General features: G+C 40.6%; 2 protein-coding genes and 1 long non-coding RNA gene across 4 annotated transcripts; 1 reads left to right on the top strand and 2 right to left on the bottom strand.

Annotated features, from left to right (window-relative positions):
* Positions 1–2,471: 2,471 nt before the first annotated feature.
* TMEM238 (transmembrane protein 238) lies at positions 2,472–7,182 on the bottom strand. The gene is made up of 2 exons (XM_015642446.3): positions 6,022–7,182; positions 2,472–3,374 (listed from the first exon to the last, which is right to left on the bottom strand). Exons 1-2 carry the CDS (start codon positions 6,405–6,407, stop codon positions 3,365–3,367), a joined length of 396 nt encoding a protein of 131 aa, XP_015497932.1. The 5' UTR covers positions 6,408–7,182; the 3' UTR covers positions 2,472–3,364.
* A 706-nt stretch (positions 7,183–7,888) lies between these two features.
* Positions 7,889–9,399, top strand: LOC117245158. The gene is made up of 2 exons (XR_004499491.1): positions 7,889–7,975; positions 9,249–9,399. It is a non-coding gene; the product is annotated as an uncharacterized LOC117245158 (long non-coding RNA).
* Positions 8,128–13,275, bottom strand: RSL1D1 (ribosomal L1 domain containing 1). 2 transcript variants are annotated; one of them, XM_015642441.3, is made up of 9 exons: positions 13,158–13,275; positions 12,896–13,035; positions 11,993–12,131; positions 11,233–11,381; positions 10,991–11,092; positions 10,315–10,408; positions 10,099–10,227; positions 9,142–9,354; positions 8,128–8,899 (listed from the first exon to the last, which is right to left on the bottom strand). In XM_015642441.3, exons 1-9 carry the CDS (start codon positions 13,191–13,193, stop codon positions 8,549–8,551), a joined length of 1,353 nt encoding a protein of 450 aa, XP_015497927.1. In that variant the 5' UTR covers positions 13,194–13,275; the 3' UTR covers positions 8,128–8,548. The 2 variants fall into 2 exon arrangements, with proteins under 2 accessions (XP_015497927.1, XP_015497929.1); XM_015642443.2 differs by having other exon boundaries at positions 9,142–9,351.
* Positions 13,276–17,026: the final 3,751 nt, after the last annotated feature.

Below are 17,026 nucleotides of genomic sequence, written 5' to 3'. Positions count from 1 at the left end.
CCCGCCGCGGTGTGGGGGGACCGAGGGAGCCGGGCAGGGGCACGGAGAGGGCGTTTCCAGCCCCGTACGCGGAGACGAAGCCGGGCAAGAAGAGCGGGAAGCTCTGCTCGTCACTGCTCCGTTTTTAACACTGACTCCAGGTATTGCTCCCAGCGTCCCGGAGTGGGTGAGCAGAAATCCAGATATATCCCCAGGGCTGTGGTGGAGCGATCCCATCTCGGGATCGTTCACAAGCGAGCGCTCCCCGGCCCTTCCCGTGAGCGGTGGGAGCCAAGGGCAGCCCCTCACAGGACAGGTGACACCCAGGGCACGGCCCGCTAGAGTTATCAGCTAAGAACTGAAAACAATCCGAAGGGATAAACTAAATGGTCCGAACCACTAAATTGATATTAAAGAGGGCCAAGAACGTGCCCTAAACAAAGCGGAGTTTGGCCTTGGGAAGTAATAATGGATTTGCTAGAACATGGGCACAGGAACATCAAGTAAGATTTCTGGGTTTTCATCCTCCCTGTGTAGGCTGGGCCTCCATTAAAGCACTAGTCATTAAACAGAATGTCTTACAGACTTTTCTCGGAGCTAGTAACTTTTTTCTCCCAAAGGATTGTATACACACACAAATTCTACTGCTAGAGCAACCTGAATAAGTATGAACAGAGACTTGCATCTCCTGTGCAGTTCATCAGTAACACCCAAACCACTCAAAGCTGACTTTGGCTGAATATGTAACATTCAATTCACCCATTCACACAAACTAGCTACAGCAACACGTGCCATTATATGACTTTAGCCCTCTCAACTTGCTATACTTATGCTTCTTTTCAACACAAATTGCTACTGTAATAATTATGTCGCTCCCAGCAACTCTCACAAGTCACATCAAACAGATTTCTATAGACATTACTAATAATTTCATATTTCCTTGATGAAGATGTTCCTATTATATACCACATGAAAACTTCCATTAGATGCAGTTCACGTTTAAAGTCTAATAAGTATTTAATTTATCCACATAGTTAGAAGCTAGGGGTCAGCGTTTTTCCTTTAGTGGAATGTAGGATGACATTTTGAGCTAGTTTTAAGACTTAACTAGATGCAAAAGACTCCTGCAGCCAGTTGTAGAACTAGTTTGGTTCTTTGTGATTTTGGGCTAAGATTTCAAACAGCATGTATAGGACTTTCCTCAATGGCTAGACAAATTCTATTTTCAGCTGTACAACTCTGTTCACGTAAGAGCAAGCTGTCCTAAACATGTCCAAGAGCTTCCTTCCAGTCACCAATGTAAAAGTTCTTTGAGTGGACTTTGTGCTGCATTGAGTAGAGTTGATAAGGATATCATGGAACTAAAATAGTGTTAAATATTTGTTAATGTGTAACTGCAGATGACTCCCAGTTTCTCTTTAGTATTAGCCTTCCTGATTTAGAAGGCAAATGGATGGCATGAAAGAGTGACATTTTCAAAAAGAATATAGTTACAATAGTTAGAGCAGGTATCATTGCTCCACAGCAAGTACTGTCTCTCTCATTGTTTGGACTCACCATCTCAGTAACCTCCCCGTGCTTTAGAGCTTCTCCATGCTTAACACCCTTCTTAATTGATGGATCAGCTCCTATGTTTCATTTTTAAAACATATACTATTCATACTAGTAAACTAGTTGGAATTCCACATAACTTTTGAGTGAAGTTGCACTCTAATCTTATGCAACAATCATTAAGTACTGATATTTGATTTAAGATCAATTATATTGTAATATACAAGGAATGCAAAGGCCTGCTCAATTCACTCTAGTAATTATTATTGCAACATTTGAGTAGAAAATTTTGTTTTTTGCAGACTAAGTATATGAACTACATATGAGTTTTGGCTTAATTTATAGCTGCTACTAATCATTGCACTTATTAATCACCCTATCTCATAATTCATTTTGTAAGTGAAACTATGGGGAATCAGAAAAAGCATCTCTCTCTTTTCAGAACCAAGAAATGAAAAAAAATCTTGTAAATGAAAACTGATCTACAGGTTTTAAGGGAGGAGCTTGTTTGCTTTGGTGTTTTTAATCAGACCATTGTAACACTGCAGTGGTGTCACATTGCAGTTTCATTTAAAGGAGGAAACAAATTGCATACACCTCCTAAAAACTGCAGATAGTAAAGGAGAAATTACATTGTAGACCTCCAGGTTTAGTGTTCTTCTGAATTTGTTAAAATATACAGCATCTGGAAAACATTTAAAAATGAGAATATGCATAGTAGTTGCTCCAGTAATTTTACAAGAAAACACTGAACGATTTCAAGAGTTCACAAGGAAGTACAGGCACAGTGTTCCTAGTAAATATTTTCCTTAATTCCACCTCTAGTTTTCAATGAGGTGTGGCACAGAACAATTGTGCATTGAAATTTTAAGACCTACCAGTATTTGCTGGTGGTGGCATCAAACTCTTAGTGTTAGTTCAAAAACAGAAGAACTCATGAAGAATTTCTCCACATGATTTTATCATGAGCACAATTTTAGGTATCACTAACATTAATATAAATATTTTTGCAGGTACAGTTAATGTTTTATAAAGCCTTGGAGTACTTGTTAATTAACAGGGTTTCCTTTAATCATGTTCCCTCCCTCAAATGCTTCAGCATTCGGAAAATAATTTCCAACGTCATTGAACTAAAAATCCCTCTTGCAAGAGTCGTCATATTACATCATTTGTAACTACAAAGAATGTACTTGTATGCCAACATTGTTGGTGTTATTTGTCTACTTACAAAATATCAGATCCCAGGTTATTTTAAAATAACAATTAAATTTTACAATAGACACTGTAAATTGTGTATTTACACTATAAACAACTTCTACTACTTTTGCAACTTTGCATCAACAGTTTAATATAGACATTTTAAAAGCACCCTTACAAACAAAAGTATTGCACTGGCATTATAAAAATTCACAGTAAGTTTAACTTCCAGACCCTGGTAAAAAACAGTGCAAGAGCTTTTCATTGTGCAAGAGCTTTTTATCCAAACCTTGCAGGTTATTAAAAATAATAAAAATTAAAACAAAGCAGTAAAACCAACCATATGACAAGATACAGTGATTTTTCAGCAAATCAGGTTCAATTCTTTTTAGCTCTCACTTCTTAAAGAGATTTTGTGGGATCTTTTTTCACCATTTCAAAGCATGTCCAGTCCAACACTGAAATAGGTGCATTTGGCAGAGATATGGCTCCACATGTCCATTTTATGGAGAATCCACAATGCTTGCAGAGATTATTCCACAATGAGAGAATCCTATTGTTTTGAGTAGGGAATCTCTTTCCACGATTTGCAGCATTTCCCCCACTTTTTGGGGCAATAACATCAATAGTCATGTCTTCAACAGATCCTGAAGATAACACATGAAGAAAAGGTTACTCCAAAATAGTCTTAGCAAAAATAGCCATATAACTCTAAATTGTTACTTAAGGTCAATCTTAAAAGTACTTTTCCTCATGTTTAGCAGCCAATTGGGACCCAAAGGAAAGATCCATCAAGTCACTAGCCCATCTCCAATAGTGGCCAAGCGTGATGTCACAATAAAGGCATAAGAATATGGCACACAAGTAATATCTCCTCAGGATATCATCTCAACTGCCACTGACTGCCCCAGGCTTTCCTGAACCAAACATAGTATCTATACATCTCTTCTTCTTTGTCTTTTGGATTTTTGAATCAGTAAATTTATATCTGTCCCACTGTCCTTTGTCAAGTAATGCCACACTTCTATTACACAGCACATGACAGTTTGTTCCTGCTTTGCTTTGGGAAGCATGCACTTCATACCTTTGCCATAGTGACTGTATAGACTTCTAGAACACTTTATACTCTGCATCTCTTTTCAGGCTTAAGGATCCTAAACAAATTGTTATTACTTTAATAGAAGCATTCCATGTCATGAAAATTCTCACCTTTCTCTACTATGTAATTTTTAAAATGAGAAATCAGAACAACATGTAGTGTTCCTTTCATAACTTCAAAAAGTTAATGCTCAAGGAGCTTTCCTAATGGCCAGGGCATTTGGATTTTTTTAGGTTTTTGGTGTTTTGTTTTTTGGGTTTGTTTGTTTGTTTGGTAGGTTGGGGTTTTTTGCTTCTCTTTTGAGGGGGGGAATTTTTTGTGTGGGTTTTGTTTTTTTTTTAGTTTGGTTGGTTGGGTTTTTTTTCTGAATATATGTGTGTGGGTGGTGGTGGTTTTTTTCCTCCTCATCCAGAGAATATCTGCCCAAACATGTTTAACCCGTTTGGTTATGTTCATACATATCTCCTGATGGGGAGAGGATTTAGTCTATCAGCAAGGAATGATCTGATTCAGACAGTTGTTTACGAGAAGTTCTAAGGTACTTTAGATGAATTTACTTCAAAAGGGAACCCTAAATTATCTTTCAAGGTGAAACCATTTGTTATCCTTTGTTTCACCTTGCAAGTAAAATCATAGAGTTTATGTTGCAATATGTAACATAACTGCTGTACACCCCTTCTGTTTTGGTTCCTTCTGAATTACCATAATTGAAGTTTGTTTACCGTAGCAACAGAAGCTGCCATTTACTTGGGATATCTTGTACTAAATCACTATATATATCTCTATAGAACATATAAATCTAATTAAAATCAGGAACAAAACTTGAAATATTTCAAAATAATGGGTAACTTTCACTACTCGGAGTTCATTACAACAGAATAGATATCCATGTACACATATTGCATCTACAGAGATAGCAGATTATCTTTTGAGCTCAACACCTGTAATTGCCATAAAAGACGGGATGGTTCTGCATAGTCATTTATAAATGCAAATCTTTCCCTGCAAATATGGACTTGCCAATTTTAGACCAATTTTTATTTATTTTTCAGAATAAAAGAGGTCTGAAAATAGAATGACTCATTTTCAACAGCCTGTTTTCTAATTGCAGGTGTAGTTAATGATAAACTAAAAGCAGTAACAATCTTTGAAAGTTGTATGCTGCTGTTCTTTCCTGCCTCCTACAAGTTTTCTGTTAAGCAATAATTATCTATACCCAATCTCCCTACTGTTAAAACTTCCTCTCAAGAAAACTTCATGGCTTTCATGAAAGAAGATGATTTCCACATGGACTTTTCTGTAAATCAACAGTGTCTTCAGAACTTTGTTTCAAGGAGAAGCAGGAAAAGCAGATCTTGTACATAGTGAATCAAAACAGTGAGATGTTTAGAATCCTTGAACAGTTCAAACAGTACAAAACTGTGTTTACGGCTTCTTCAATAGAGGATTTTACGTAGTGAAGTGAAGGCTTGACTTTTCCCACACACATTTTCAAGGCATTAAGCATGATTTTCTTCCTAAATGAATATGCCATATAAATGAACACACTAGGGATATTTAGAAAAGCTTCATGTTCTTTGACCATGCTTTGAAATAGGACCTAGACACTACACATTGGATATTATCACATTTTTCTAGATGACTAAGATTCAAGACAAAGAGTTTAACTGTTGATTGCATTTATGAATTTCAACCTCTAACCTACAGCTCTTCTACCAAGTTAAATCCAAGTCAGCATTTCACCTGTCTTGTTCTCCAATGAAGCAACATTTCCTGTGCTAACGAGAGGGCTTTCCCTCCCAAGAGCTCGTGTGGCATATTGGTTAATGGCCATTTCGGGCAGCATTTGGTTGCTGTTCAGAATGCCACGGCTCCTGTGCTGCTCTCTGGCAACAGCTCCAGCACACTCCCCGGGCTTCACTCCTGCTCGCTTTTCCCGTTTTTAGACGGCTACAAGGAACTGTCTTCCCTGCCTAATCCAATTTGTTAAATCTTTCCCACTCGTTTTTTTTCCGCCTGAACTGAGATAGATTCCCCACTACTTTTTATTTTAAGAAGCGTCAGCTGCCAGCAGGTGTTTCAACATAGCAAGAGCTAAATCGAATCTCGGGCAAGAGAGCTCTCCCGATCTCTAGCCAAAGTTCCCAGCCGCTCTCCCCTCGCTGTCCCGGCCCGGGTCCCGCCCTGGCTCTCACCTGCCGGGGTCGGCGTGGCGGCCTCGGGAGCCCCCGGCGCGCTGCAGCTCCAGGTCGGCGGGGCGGGCGGGGGCGAGCGCGGCCGTGAGGCGGAGGCTGAGGCTGTTCACCAGCCTCCGCAGCAGCGTGTCCCCGCGGCCCTTGGGCGCCGACAGCCCCACGTCGTCCCGCAGCTCCTCGGGCGGCACTTCCAGGTTGCCCGCGTACCAGAACACCCACCAGACCAGGCTGAGGAAGATGCCGATGCCGCCCGCGTAGATGAGGAGGTCGGAGAAGAACACGTCGGCGAACACGCCGGCCAGCAGCACCGCCAGCCCCAGCGCGTCGAAGGCCAGCGCCAGCCAGAAGGCGGCCACGCAGCGGCCCAGCCCGCCCGGGGCCGCCATCGGGAGCGGCACCACCGCCGCCTCGGGCCGCGCGCACCTGAGGGGAGGCGGCAGCGGCGCGAGGGCAGCGCCCACCTGAGGGCAGGGCCGCGCCCGCCCCCCGCGGGCAGGTGCGGGACACGCCCCGCACCTGAGGGACGCCCAGGCCGCGCCCCCCACACACCTGAGGGAACGTCCGGGCTGCGCCTTTGACCCGCGGCTGTGCGCAGGGAAGGCGGGCACACGCCGCTCTCAACGGCCCCACCGAGCCCCCGGACGGCCGCGGTAGGGCTCGAAGGCTGATCTGTAGCGATTGATGGCATCTGGGAGCTGACGCTTCTCTGGGAGTAGCGCTCGCCACCGTTCCGGTGCGCAGGTGAGCCGGACACGGCTGGGCCCGCTCAGCTGTGCCAGCTGAGGCAGCGCCACCTCAAGCACCCTAGAAGGGAGGCACTTCAAAAAAGTGATCCCCAGATGAGCATCTACTTCGCTTATCTCCACACTTGCCAGTGTGGAGGCCAGCTGGTCGCAGACACCAGAGAGATTTGCAAAACAGTTACAAATGTGCCTCTGCAAATGCACATAAACTCCTTTAACTGTGTTTAAAAAGAGCAGTTGGAATACAAGTTCAGGTTGACAAACAGGAAACAAGTTGTCAATGCAGGATATAAAATTCAGTAAGTAAAACAGTTATGTAAAAGGCAAGACAGTTTACCCTTTTGTTCATTAATGATCTGATACATATCTTTTTACATTCCCGAGTACTCAAGTACAAGAACTGCAGTTAGATGTAGGATTTCCTGTGCCTGCTCCCACAAGGTGTTATATCTAACACCTTATTTAATGATGGGTAAGCCACTGTTCCAGTAACTACAGCTATCAAGCCAACATGAACTGGCACCAGGCCTAATAGCATAGGCACCTTCCACAGTTTTGTGGAAAGAGTGTACAAACAATGCTTCTGAGGAAGATTACTCCTCCAGTGACAGTGAATGTTATTGGTGTTCTGGGATTACAGACTCAGTACCTATCATAACTTTTGGTTCACAAAATAGTTGAAAAGTTACAAAAAGGATTGCAAAAGGGTAAAAAAAAATTGATGCCACAGATCAAGCAGAATATTTTCATACTCATTATAATGTGTTTACTGCATTTTATTTAACACTCACTTTCTTTCTAGGTAGCCAATATCTTGATATGAGGCTACCCTAAAATGAGTTTTTTGAGTGACAAATTAGGCTGGTTAGTTCCTGTTCATTAATCTTGTCTCTTACCACCTTTCTCCTATTTGGAGTTTTTACCACTAAGACTTTTCAACACAAACCTGCCTTGTATTCTCACTCATTCTGCAAAGAACAGACAAGTGATCAAACAGAGAACAAGGGGACAGTTCTGTAAAATTTCAAATATATCACCTTTCAGTCCTGAAGTCTGTATTTTTCATGCCTTAACAGGAATTCACAGGGCTGTCACAACTGGAATTCACACAGGCTTTGGTTTTTTTCAGATGGAAGAAAAACAGTTTTGTTACCATCACACAGGAACACTCTCAACTGTCCTGGTAGCAGTAATAAAGCCCAAAAGTGAAGGTAAGATTTTGCTCAATGTTTCAAAATATATAGTTAAAGCAAAACTGTCTTGTGCCTTTTTAACTCACAAATACCCTAGGTAAAAACAACTAAAAATGTGTGGCTTGCTATCAGGCTGCTAACTTAAATATTTGCAGTAACATCAACATCAATCACTGTCAACCTGTCTTTATTATATTGAACGTTTTTTTTTAAAAACTGTAGCAGTTTTTTCACCTTTAAAATGATGGCTGCTCTTAGCACACATGCTTCCTTCAGAAAGAAAGCATTTACTAAAATATTTCTCAGCCTTTTTTCCCTGGGATGGACCCCTCTCTGCCCTTTGACACTTTAAAAATTTGAGTGTTTTCAGTTTGGGCCAGGAAAAGACAAAAGGTGATCGGGGCCATTAAGACCGTGAGTTTATTTGTACCAGCTTGTAAATTAGAAGGAAACCAATGAATCATTCGTAATCTTGGTGAAAAAAACCTTTTGGGATCAGATTTTCTAAGAAGGTATTTTACTTCCTCAATAAATGCATTTACTGAAAATACACTATGGTATGATGATACAAAATGTGTTACAACAGAATGTTCACGCTGACTGTGGCACGCGCGCCTTTTTGGGTGCCTGCTTTGGTGGTTTTGAAGTCTTCCTGGCTGACTGTATTGACTTGCCAGCTTTGGGTGTTGTAAATGACTTTGCTTCAGGCTTTTTTTGAGACTTTTTCACGTCTTTTTCTTTTATTGCTTCCTTTGGCTTGCTGACCTGCTTGGCTTTGGCTTTTTTCTCTTTTGAAGATGTCTGCAAGTTTACACACTCTTCTGTACCCTCAGGTTTTGATTTTGGAGTCTCTACCACAAGAGATTGTTTCTTTCTCTTACCAAGGCGTGTTTTTGCTTTCTTGCCCAAATTGTCACCTTTTTCTGGACTTGGTTCCATTTTCTGTATTTAACACAAACAAAAAAATTACCCTTCCACCCAAGAAACATACTTCCTGTTTTTCAGGAAGAAGGATCAGTGAGAACTATTACAAATGACAAATATTTTCAAGTGAACTCTGCACCCTTATCTACTTGAAGTGTGCTAACATATACTGTTCTCAAAGGAGCAATGGACAGTTTAAACAGGTTAAAACCTTTAGTTTTACCAGAAATGCAAGTTTCTCAATATTATTCAACAATTACCTTCAGATCAGCTGAGCTTGTTGTTTGTATAGGCACCAGTTGGGGAATTTCTTCATCATCATTATCACCTGGTTCTTGGATTATTTCTACTTTCTCTTTTATCACAGGCTCCTGGGTACCAGCAGCAGCAGCAGCTTTACTTCCTGTTGTCACAGTGACTTGACTTGACTTCAGTTTTTTAGCTTTCCTCTTCACTTTCTTGGGTTTTGTCTTCTAGAATTAATCAGAAATACATCTCAAACAAACCCCTTTACCATTTCTAAATGTATAATTGTTTTAATGTGGTTAAAAATTAGATGGTGCAGAAACATTTAAGACCCTTATTCAACAGACCTGGACTAATCAACCATATGTAAAATATGAAAAAATGCATTACATGTGGGAGTTCACTATAAATAGCTACAACTATAGTAATGTCAACATCACAGTTTTTAAGTTGAATATTCACAGTCCAAATTAGTTTCAGACAAATGTTTATAAGCAGAACTCAGCAGAAAGGAACAGTCAATTATTATATCTCAACAAGTATGAGCTCCCCCTATATCTACACAAATATATGAGTGTGAGATTATTCAGATGCCACTGATTAACCAACAAAGAACAGAAGCATAATCAAAATCCACATATATGTTAATGTATTTGCAGAATGCAAATATGGATAAACAGTATAAGCAAAGCTCTAAGAATGAATCTCAGGTCCCTTGAGTTTAGATCTAGAAACACTTTATTTATTTCCAGTTTTCTTTAAAACCTGTAAGGGAGTTTCCATAATTTCATTATTATTACTGAGTATTTGAAGCACTGAGGCAGGAGTATCTCAGCACTTTTAGCCATAAAAGCCTGGGATCAGTTACTAATGCATTTAAACCCAACATGACAATGCATAGAAGGAAGACAAAGACCTAGAACTAAATGTACTGATTTAATTTATGCAAAGTTTGAAGAAATGTTGGTTACCTTTATTTCAGTTTTCTTGAGAGATGGCAGTCTGTCAAGTTCATCCAGGTTGGAGATATTTGCAGTAAATATTGGAAGTGCAACAGATTTAAGTGTTTTGAGGTGAAGAATTTTAACATTTTTCCATTTCTGCAAAAACAAAAGCAGTATATCATGTAGAAATAAGGCTGAAGTAGTATGAACCCATTTGTCTGTAATGCAGTAAATGAGCAGTACCTTTGGTAACTTGTTACCAATCACTGCTGCTGCTGCAATGATATTCTCAAGTATCTCATCCACTTTCATCCCAGTGTGACCTATGCGTGTTGTACTGAAAGAGACAAATAATAATTATACATGGGCAAATGAACTTATTTCAAGTTACTTGTTTAGTTTAGGCATACCCAGAAATGCAAAAAGCCCATTTATCTGCAATTACCATAAAGGAGTGATGGCTATTACAAAAATCTTTTGTGGTAATAGTTAGAAGAGATTCACCTGTATTCATCTGTCCATATTTGGATATGAAACTTCTGCCTTACATTACAAAGCAGTACTACCAATTCAGATCCTTTCAGATACACAATACATGAAAGAAATTTTATTAGAATAGAATATTCTGGAAATAGAAAAATATTGAGCAAAACTAAGACTGTACATGTTCTCTGACAGTGACAGGTGCCTAAAAATTCCTTAGGTAAAAAGGAGACAAACCCCCTCAACTTCACAGTAAATCTTAAGTAGAACTACTAATTTAACTATACAGGTAAAGGTTCAAAATGCCCCCTATTTGGAATGGTGACCCTTAACATCTTTTATTTACACAATAAAGGAATAAAAATAACTCACTTAAGATTCCTACAGTTCAGGTAGAACCATCCTTCAATTGATGTATTAATCTATTTTTACTTACTAACAGCACCCTTTGTTGTGAACTGAGAGTGTAGTCCCTTGAATATGTTTTTCTAGTTCCTTGGCAAGATCTCTGGCTTTCAGGTTTACAGATAAAGGTGCCCTAAAACAGAAAGCAAAAGGGGTAAAAAAAAAAGGAAGTAATTAGAAAACCCAAAAGAAAACCCATGCCTCCATTACTAAGAAGTATCTGATCTTAAAACAGATAATGTAAGAATGGAATTCCAAAGTTTAAAGACCTACTTTTTCTTTTCATAGAAGTGCTTTCCTAGATGTGAGGGCAAAAGCCTTCTAATTCGGTCATCAGACAGAAAGAGATCAAAACTGTTCAGGAGGCGCCGCTTTGCTTCAAACATTTTATACTCCTTTTTGAGGGTTTTGTATGAAATGATCTGCAACACAAGCACTAGTTTAGTCCCCACTGCTGAAAATGCAACCTGAAATGCTTGTTAGAACTGCACAAATTAAAGCTGCATAGCTGATAGTCCATCACAGTGCATTCTTTAAGAACGCTGAAGACAATCAAAAAGTATCCATTTCCTACTGTTTTAAGGAATCAAACAATATGGATCTCTTATACAGTAACTGCACATCATCAAACAGAACTTGAGTACATGAATAACATCTAAATCAAGGTTAAATATAACAAGTTGTTTTATAGTTTTATTGCTGGTGGAATAAACAATCCAATCCAGCTGCAAAGGGCTCAAGTATTTAAACATTGTGACTTTTCCCCACTGGTTACTCAAACTAAGTATTGAACATTTATCTAGAAATTGTATCTGATTACTAAAAATCCTGTTTCAAACTGAAGAAGAAATTATTCTGAGTAAACTTCGTATTCTAGAAACACTGCAAGTCCAGCAGTCAGAAAAATCTTACTAAATAATGCGAGTGAGAATTAGAATATTATACAGCAGAAAAGAACAACTTGTATTCTTCTTGGTGGTATAAAAGGAAAGAAATGACAGTACTGTTTTATACCATCAAGGACCTCCCTTACCTGGCTAATACTTCTGACCCCATTCCGGAGTAAAAGTTTCTTGTACAGATTTTCAGTCTGTTCTGCTGATAAATTTGGTTCATCCTTTGTGAACAGGCAAACCTCAGTTGTCTCTGGTCGAATGCCATGGGGCAGTGGTCTATAATGAGAATATGAGATGCATAAAGAATGCCTAACAAGAGAAAGTTGTTTTCCCCAGAACTAGGACTATACTGAGAAATCAATAGCCTTTAACAACACAGAGAAGTGCCTGTATTTAGACTCTGTTAACTATTCAATAGCCTCAGTAGAACCTACATTTGATAAGCATACAGAACTGTGAATGTGAAACCAGGGAACACTGCGGCTCCAGTCCGATACAAGGGGGAATCCTCTATCGATCAGCAGCCCTTACCACACGGGTACCAGGAGGAGGAGCCTTCATGCTCCTCCCTTCATGCCATGGCCGCATCCAGTCATTAGACAAAACTTTCCTGATACATGGATGTAAACTTTCTCACTATAGCCCGGCTATAGTTTAAAAGGAGACTTCTAATTCATATTCAGGTTTCGTTATCGAAAGAAAAAAGAAGTTTTACTAAGGATTTGGTGATGGTAGGTCAAGACAAAGAAGGCGATCTATTTTCTCAAGCTTAAGGACTGAAAGGCATATGCCCTGTAACTGGCAAACCACAGAATCAGTATTCTCCGTGCAAAAAGATGACACAGACCAGCTTCCAGTCATACCAAAAGTAGGACTAAAGCAGCGTTCTGACGCTGTAGTTCGTAGTCACGGCATGGAAGCCCCCAGGACAAGGCCGTAGCAGTCAAACCCCTTAAGCTCAGAATCTGCAAAGTGCTCTTTTCCAAGCCAAACGACACGAGCAACCCCTGTAACCACGCGGCCGGATATCAATGTCTTACATTCTGATAACTTTTGCCACCTGCGGGACCTTCCACACCGTCACCAGGAGATGGACGCTCTCTCTCTCGTTGAGGAGCAGCGCGTCCCCCTTGGCCTTGCTTCTGGCGAAAGCCACGAGAGCCTCCACCGCCTTCTTCACCTGCAACGGCACCACAGCGGCAGCAGCCGCAGGTCAAGCCCGGCCCGGCCGCGCTCCCGCCCGGCCGGCTCCCCGCAGCCGCGGGTGCGCTCCGGGAGCGCCAGGCCGGCTCCCCGCAGTACCTGAGCACGGTCCAGGAGCTCCTTCCCGCTCGCCATGGCGCCCCTGGTGCCACGTGCGGTCTCAGCGCCTGCGTGCTCGCCGCTTTCCGGGGCACGGCGGGGCCCGTCCGGGGCGGGGCGAGCGCGGAGGGGCGGGGAAGGCCGGAGGGGCGGGGAAGGCCGGAGCTCGCCGTGCAGTCGGGGCTCGCAGTGCGGTCGGTGCTGTCCGCTCATTTCCTGCTCTTTCGCACCAGTTGCTAACGGCTGTCGAGGGTGCTCGCGGCAAGCTGATGGCCCCCTTTGCCTCCAGGGGTGGCTCGTGTTTAGCGTGGTGTGCTCGGGGCGCTTTGCAGCAGAGCCGTTCCCCAACCAGTAATTTCCAACCTTTGTTGCCACAAGGGGCTGCTGCTCCCCAAGTGCAGGTTTGCATTTGCCTTTTTTGAGTATGGATGGGTTCGTGTTGCCGAGTCTTTCCAGCCTATCCAGGTCCCTCTATTCATGAGGGTAATGATTGGTCCCAGGTTTGATGCCCCCTGCATCAACTTGATGTGACCATGCTTCAGGTCACTGTGGGGGATACTAAATAGAACATGTCCCGGGATAAATCCCAGCAGTACTCCATTTGTTACTGGCCTTCAAGTGGAGTAAAAGCCATAATCTCTGCCCTCAAAGCCCTGTCATCTGAACAGTGGTTACCCATCTAGTTGACCACCCAGCATACCATCATGTTTAGGAAGAATTGAGCACGTTCTTCCGATTCCTTTTTTGAAGACTATTCCTTATTTTACTTACTGTATTTCTGTCCTTTTGCACTGGAGTGTTGTTGTAAGTTACCTGTTTAGCCAGGCCAGTCTCCTGATAGATCTACTTGTTTTGCTGAGTATCAGGAGGAACTGTTTGTATGATTGAAGGAGTTGTCCTTAAAAACCTTCTGCCAGATTTCTGGAGCTCCTTTGCCCTTCAGAGCTGCCTCCCATGGGATGCTTGCCCACTGGTTCTCTGAATAAACCAGTGTCTGTCTCATGGAGTCCAGGGACTGAATTCTGCTGCTGATTTTCCTCATGCACTCTGTCTAGAATATGGCTGTTTCCAGGTCACTTCCATTGAGGCAACCACTGATTATCACATGTCAAACCATTTCTTCCTCGTGTGTGACTAATAAAGGCAGAACTGCTGCATCTCCTATTCAGTTTAGAAATGCATTGACTGATTACATGGAAATAGCTTAATTGCAGAATGCTTATTCCATAGAGTTCCATGCTGGATAAATACATTGTACTGAGATAAAATCTAGCCTGGAATTATTTTGGTCTCATTCTCACAGTGCTGTGTGTGCCCTGGCAGCTTTGGGTTGTCTGCATTCATCACACGTGTAAGCTACTCTTTGGATAACACAGCTAGGCATAACCAGGGGCTTAAATATGCATGAAATTAGGAGTCTTAGTCATTCACTCTTCTCTAGATTTTTTTACTGCTCTTTGCCTTTCTATATGTGGTTTTATTCTTTCTCATCAGATGTCTTTGAACAAAATTTGTTGCTCCATTAGTGTGGCCAGTGCAAAGAGAAACTAAAATACCCTCGTTTCTTGGCAAGCTGCTCTATGTAGTGATTTATATTTTCTTTCTGCTGTTAGTGTTACTGGAGCAACAGTAATAGTTGATGGCATCAAGACTTATCTAGACTTAGGAAAGAACTATACAGATATACACTAATTAAAGAGTGAAAAAAAATCCTGGAAAATTGAAGTTTTCCTTTCCTAGTGTGTTATTTGAACAAAACCAAAATCAAATTAAAACAAAAAAGAAAGTGGCTAGGAAAAAGAAAAGCTGTTCTTTGTTGCCATGTTGTATGAAGTACTCATTAGAAAAATTACTGAAGGTGAGGAACAAGCAGAGTAGCCAAGGAGGGCAGAGTCATTAAAACCTTTTTAGTACTGCTGCAATTTCTGCATGTGGTACTAGCTGTGGTGCTGTATATTCTGATAATTGTATTAGCCTTGCTTCTATCTTTACACATTTTAGGGCAGCCATATTGTAATAAAACATCAACATACTAATGTGATATGTTAAAGCAAAATAGAAAAAGTCAGATGACTGGAACATCTCTCTGAAAATGAGCCAGGCTAGTCTTGTAAGATATGATTGAACTGCATGTTTGAAGTCTGACTTTACTGGGTCAGTATAGCATTAATAGGATGATACTGAAGGGACTGTTTATTAGTGACTCAGATTTGAATTTCTCACATATCAGTCTCATCCAAGTACATTTTTCTGAACAATTTTGTCTGACATGACTAAATTTTACCAGATGTCGTTTAACTGACTTAGTCTAATAATTTTCTCTTGAAACGTACTTGGCATAGCTAACAAAGCTGTCATGGAAAAATAATGTCAATCTGTGAAGAAGAAATATTTCAGCTTAATACAGCATGCAATGCATATAAACTATAAAAAAGTGCACTTCTAATTTAGCAATGTCATAAATTTACAGTTACTCCAACAAGGAAATCAGGTTTGTTACTTTTATCAGTGTTATTGCTGTACACAGTCCTGCTGTAGCTCTCAATTTAACTTTTTGGATAATGAAAAATACATTTTTCTTTAAGTCATTTGTGTTGCTTATTTAAATGCTAAGATCAAAAATACTTGCAAGACGTTCTACTTCATTACTTAAGATGTTTCTTTATAGGCCTAATTTTATACTTTCACACAGCAAAAGGGTTGTACAAGATGCAATTGTTTTTGCTGTGAAGAGATCTTTGAGATTTAAGATTATTCAAGTTTCAGTTCCCAGCTTGTGTTCCTCCAGATTATTTAATGGCAATGCCAAAATCACAGATCTCTGTAAGCATAGTTCTTGCAACAAAACCGGCACAAAGAATATGCAGAGATTAAAGCTGGACTAAGTGCCTTACAAGAGAGCTCAGAAGAGAATCTCTCCCCTAGACCAGAGTTCATGCGGTGTTTTCTTTTGACTGTGTTCCTTTGCAATCCTGGAATCAGCCTCCAGCTCGAACCTGACTCAGACACAAGGCTTTGGTGCAAGTCATCCACAGACACCAAGGGACGCTCCAAAGGACAGAGCCCCTGGCACTGGACAAAGCTGCAAAGCTTTCTTGTTAGAAAGCTTTGCTCACATCCCTTCTAGGGGCTTAACAGATGACAGGAACACTGCCTAAAGTACCTTTTTGTCACCCAACAGTTAATCGTCATGTCTCTTATTACTCTTATTGGTGAACATTTTTGGGTGTATGGAACTAACAGGAGGTGTAGAAAATTTACATTGGAAGGAAAGCCAATGAAAGGATATGGATTATCAGAAGTTATATATACACAGACAACAGATTTTGGGTTTGTTAGCATAAATTTCTATTTTACATTAAGAAGCCTTTCTAGTAATTTTTCAGAGGAAAAGTAGTATCTTGTCAGCTTTATAGTGCAATAAAATAAACACAAGGAAAGAAACAGGTTCACAATGTAAATTCTTCAGTAGTAACTCCAGTTTTGTTGGTATATTCTTCTGTACCAAGTCCTCTATAGGGTATACAAAAACAGCAGAATAAGTAAGAGCCTTTAAGTTCCAGTTCAGGAAGAAAAGAGTCTTGTCTGGTGTACATGTCATCTGCTTTAACAGCATAATTTCCACAGCCTGTGGTATGAACCAAAATGCCAGAGTAAAATAGATCAAATACTTGGAACATTGAAACAACCTTTTCTTCTTAGGTAATATTCAGTAATAAACACTTAAAAAACCACATTTCCCATCATTAACATGATTTTTAATATATAGACTGGTGCCATAAGTAGTCTAAAATAGAGGTTCTTCACTGAGCAATTTTCACTGGGCTTTTTATGCCACTGAAAAAATCTGTAGAGGGGCATAAAAATTG

The sequence above is a fragment of the Parus major genome, chromosome 14 (genome assembly GCF_001522545.3).
Source record: "Parus major isolate Abel chromosome 14, Parus_major1.1, whole genome shotgun sequence".
NCBI classification, from domain to species: domain Eukaryota; kingdom Metazoa; phylum Chordata; class Aves; order Passeriformes; family Paridae; genus Parus; species Parus major.
This window is presented reverse-complemented; position numbering and strand designations above follow the sequence as displayed.

Excerpts from the sequence above, each read along its gene's own strand:
- TMEM238 (XM_015642446.3), bottom strand. The coding sequence starts at position 6,407 with ATGGCGGCCCCGGGCGGGCTGGGCCGCTGCGTGGCCGCCTTCTGGCTG.
- RSL1D1 (XM_015642441.3), bottom strand. The coding sequence starts at position 13,193 with ATGGCGAGCGGGAAGGAGCTCCTGGACCGTGCTCAG. Across the intron at positions 13,036-13,157 it reads AGCTCCTGGACCGTGCTCAG|GTGAAGAAGGCGGTGGAGGC; the intron begins GTACTGCGGGGA and ends GTGCCGTTGCAG. Across the intron at positions 10,228-10,314 it reads TTGGTAACAAGTTACCAAAG|AAATGGAAAAATGTTAAAAT; the intron begins GTACTGCTCATT and ends TTGTTTTTGCAG.